The sequence below is a fragment of the Vigna unguiculata genome, chromosome 3 (assembly GCF_037176805.1).
Source record: "Vigna unguiculata cultivar grain cowpea cultivar isolate G323 ecotype 2 chromosome 3, ASM3717680v1, whole genome shotgun sequence".
NCBI classification, from domain to species: Eukaryota; Viridiplantae; Streptophyta; class Magnoliopsida; order Fabales; family Fabaceae; genus Vigna; species Vigna unguiculata.
The window spans coordinates 26,420,049-26,424,449 of NC_140794.1; the positions used below are offsets into that span (position 1 = coordinate 26,420,049).

The following is a 4,401-nucleotide window of genomic DNA, read 5'->3' on the forward strand; positions in this document are numbered from 1 at the left end:
AGCCTAGTCTAAGCCACGTAAATTTCAAAATTTACATAAGATCTAGGGCTAACCAACGTAATTTTACGTTTGTTAGACCTAGACTTGACGTAAATTTTGAAATTTAAGTGGATTGACCAAGGTTTAACATAAATATTGGAGACTTATTTACTAAAATGTCATTGTTGATTTCTTCTATACCTAACATGAAAATGATGACATAGAATGTTATTTTTTTGTTAATGTAAACACACTATTGGTACTGATATTTTTATTCTTTGAATTTTTCTCTCCAATGTTACTAAAAGTAAAATCCATGTACCATACGAAGCTAATAAGATTGGTAGCGTAGTGTTAGAAGGAAAAAGAATTAGCCTCCTATAAATGTTGCTAATTTAAGTTGTGGTGGAAATAGTTTCATCCATACCTACAAATCAATTTGGATTCTCTGTTAGCTTTTTTTGTAGTGTTTCTATGTTGTGTCTTTAAAATACACATTTTAAAATTTTAAGATATATTAAAAAAATTTAACTTACCAACATAGTGTATTTTTAATGCTCAATAAAAAACAACACAAAAAAATTTAGTAGAAAATCTGGACTCTTACAAATAGTTTCAAATACATACCATCTTAGTTATTAGTTATAAAAAGGAAAATTCTATATTAATACCATTAAATTTTTCTTATCCCTATACAACATCTAATAAATCTAATACTTTACCTTTTTATTTAATTCTTTATAAACATATTTTAAAATAAACATATAATTTTTATTGGTGTTGTATACACATTACTTTACTTTGATATTCATCTCCTTTTATTTTTTAAATATGAAATTTTACTTATTTAATAATTAAATTATCTTTAAAAATGAGTTGGAAGTTGTATTTTTTAGTGTAAAAAACATTTTCATAACAACAACTCCCGAAATTGATACTTTTGTCTTACCTTTTAGGTAAGGTAAGCATGACGCCATGTTTAAACTTAGGTTTAATTACTCGGATGATACCCACTTTGGTAAAAGTGTGTCAATCTGGTACCCGTTTTTAAAAAATATCAATTGCATCCCAACTTTTGAAAAAGTGTTTCAATTAAGTCTCTTTCAGACAGGGTTGACTAACGCCATTAGTCAATGTGCCAAGTGTTAGTCTGTGGTTTTTTTTTATTTTTTTTCAATTTTTTTAAATTTTAATTTTTTTTAAATTTTTTTGAAAAACAAATTAAAAATGCCACGTGTCAGGTCCTTGTGTGTGACACGTGACATTGCAATGCCACGTGTCAGTGTCACTATCAGATGCCATTATGTTGATTTCGATTTAATCCCTATATATGTCTTTTTGTTTCAATTTGGTACCCACTTATGTGTATCTGATTCAATTTTGTCCCAATTTTTTAATAAGAAAAATATTTTTGTAATCCATTTTTTTTAAGATTAAAACTAATTAAGTATATATATATTTTTGCAAAATTAAGTACTAATATTTATATTGTTTTACTAATATTTTTAGACTAAATTTATTATTTGTATAAAATGCTTTACTAATATTTTTTTATTAAAAATGACTTTTTAACATATTACTTTATTAATTACTTTTTTATTAAGTACTCATGTTTTGTTAATTATTATTTTTTTTCAAAATAGAACAATATTGTCTAATACTAATTTTAAACCAAAATTTATATTTGTCTGAATGTTATACTAATTTTTTTTATTAAAAATGACTTAATAAAATGACTTTTACCAATAAATTTTAATATAAATATCAAATACTTAATTTTTGTAAAAAAATTATACTTATTTACTTTTAATTTTATAAAAAATGGATTTTAATTATTAAAAAAAATTAGGTCAAGATTGAATTAGATACACATGAGTAGGTACTAAATTGAAACAAAAAGACATATATGGGGACTAAATCGAAATCAACACAATGACATCTGATAGTGACACTGACACGTGACATTGTAATGTCACGTGACACTAACAATGCCACGTGTCACACACAGGGACTTGACACGTGACATTTCTATTTTCTTTTTCAAAAAATTAAAAAATATTAAAAAAAAACTAAAAAAAATCAGAAAAACCACAGACTGACACGTGGCACGTTGACTAACGACGTTAGTCAATTCCGTTTGAAATGGACCTAATTGAAACATTTTTTCTAAAGTTGGGATGCAATTGACACTTTTTTAAAAGCTAATACCAAATTGACACACCTATATCAAAGTGAGTACCATACGAGTAATTAAAATATTATTTATTTAAAAGAAAATTAAGGTGTTTTTTTTAAAAATAATATCTTTATGGATGTATATCTGACACTGTTGGCAAGTAGATTAAATGTTCTTCGCTGCCGTATCTTTATTATAAGGTGCCAGATGCTCTGAATATATATTTATCTCCACTTTATCTTTATTAAGGTGTCGGATAGTCTGAATATATATAGAAAGGCCTTGAGGATAAAGTTTACATTGACATACTCACTCAGTAAAGAGAAAAATGGGTAGCAGTGATGAACATCATACTCTGCACATTTTCTTCTTCCCGTTCTTGGCTTATGGTCATATAATACCAACAGTTGACATGGCTAAATTATTTGCAGAAAAGGGTGTGAAGGCCACCATTATCACCACACCAGGCAACGCACCTTTTATCTCCAAAGCCATTGGAAAAGCCAAAACTAACAACAACCAGATCCAGATCCAAACCATCAACTTCTCTTCTGCAGAGGTTGGTTTACCTGATGGCCTTGAAACTACTGATTCAATCACTAACCCATGTATGATTGAACCTTTCTTCATGGCCATCTCTTTGCTGCAAGAGCCACTTGAACAACTATTGCTCAAACAACGTCCGAATTGCGTTGTTGCTGATATGTTCTTCCCATGGGCAACTGATTCTGCCGCCAAATTTGGAATTCCTAGGCTCGTCTTCCATGGAACTAGTCTCTTCTCACTCTGTGCTACAACGTGTATGCGGTTTATGGACCCTAACAACGATGTTTCTTCCGATTCTGAGTCAGTCACCATTCCTAATCTTCCGGGTGAGATTAAAATAGCAAGGACGTCGTTGGCATCTTATGGCACGGGAACGGACATGAACAACTTGTTGAAGGAAGCAAAGGAATCAGAGTTGAGAAGCTATGGGATTGTTGTTAATACCTTCTACGCACTGGAGAAGGACTATGCGGATCTTTACAGCAAGGTTCTTGGAAGAAAAGCATGGCATATTGGTCCCTTATCACTTTGCAACAGGGACATCGAAGAAAAGGCACATAGAGGAAAGGATGCGTCTGTGCATGAGCACGAGTGTCTAAAATGGCTTGACACAAAGAAACCCAACTCAGTTGTTTACGTGTGCTTTGGAAGTACAACACGGTTACCTGATTCTCGACTTAGAGAGATTGCTATTGGTCTGGAGGCTTCAGGGCAACCATTCATGTGGGTGGTGAGGAAAAGCAAAGAAGATGGAGTTGAATGGCTACCTGATGGATTTGAGAGAAGGATGGAAGGGAAGGGAGTAATCATAAGAGGGTGGGCACCTCAAGTGCTAATTCTTGAACACAATGCAATTGGGGCATTTGTGACCCATTGTGGATGGAATTCAACCTTGGAATCAGTGACTGCTGGGGTTCCCATGATAACGTGGCCGATTTTTGCCGATCAATTTTTCAATGAGAAGTTGGTGACGGAAGTCCTTAAAATTGGGGTACCCGTTGGTGCCAAAAAGTGGATTGGATTAGAAGGAGACAGTGTTTCATGGGATGCGGTGGAGAAGGCAGTGAAGAGGATAATGAACGGGGGAGAAGCCATTGTAATGAGGAACAGCGCAATGGAGCTTTCGAAGCTGGCTAGGCGGGCGATGGAAGAAGGAGGATCTTCTCACTCTGATTTGATAGCTTTAATTGAAGAGTTAAGTTCAATAACTTTCTGACTTACCGGTCCGTGCACGATGCATTGAAGATATAAGTTAGATTTTCTATTAAAGTACAGTATTCTTCTTCTTTTTTTTAAGTAAGATATAAGTTAGTCGTCGAAGTTATGAAGAAGTTGTGTTAAGGTGTTACTTGATAACATTTGAAGTTAAAGTTATCTTATTTTTAGATAAAAAAATATCATATTAAAATTGAACTAAAGCATGTGCGATTTTAAAGTTATATTATTTTTACAAAACTTTTATTAAAATTGAACATGTTATTTTGGTGCGATTTTAATTTAAAATATATTGAATTAATATCATTATACTTTGCTATAATTTTAATTTAAAAATATTTGTTATATATGTATATTATATTTTTTACATAACTAACTGTTATTATTATTAATTTATTAAATATAAATTCAGTTAAAATTAATTTATAATATCCTTTTACATTTTTAAATAATTATTATATCAATCAAATTTCCTACAAATTTTA

At 31.0% G+C, this 4,401-nt stretch overlaps 1 protein-coding gene across 1 annotated transcript; it reads left to right on the forward strand.

Moving 5' to 3' along the window:
• Window positions 1-2,393: 2,393 nt before the first annotated feature.
• Window positions 2,394-4,119, forward strand: LOC114175899 (putative UDP-glucosyl transferase 73B6). The gene has a single exon (XM_028060746.2). The coding sequence runs from the start codon at window positions 2,484-2,486 to the stop codon at window positions 3,915-3,917; it is 1,434 nt and encodes a 477-aa protein (XP_027916547.1). The 5' UTR covers window positions 2,394-2,483; the 3' UTR covers window positions 3,918-4,119.
• Window positions 4,120-4,401: the final 282 nt, after the last annotated feature.

Coding starts and splice junctions, on each gene's coding strand:
- LOC114175899 (XM_028060746.2), top strand. CDS start 2,484: ATGGGTAGCAGTGATGAACATCATACTCTGCACATTTTCTTCTTCCCG.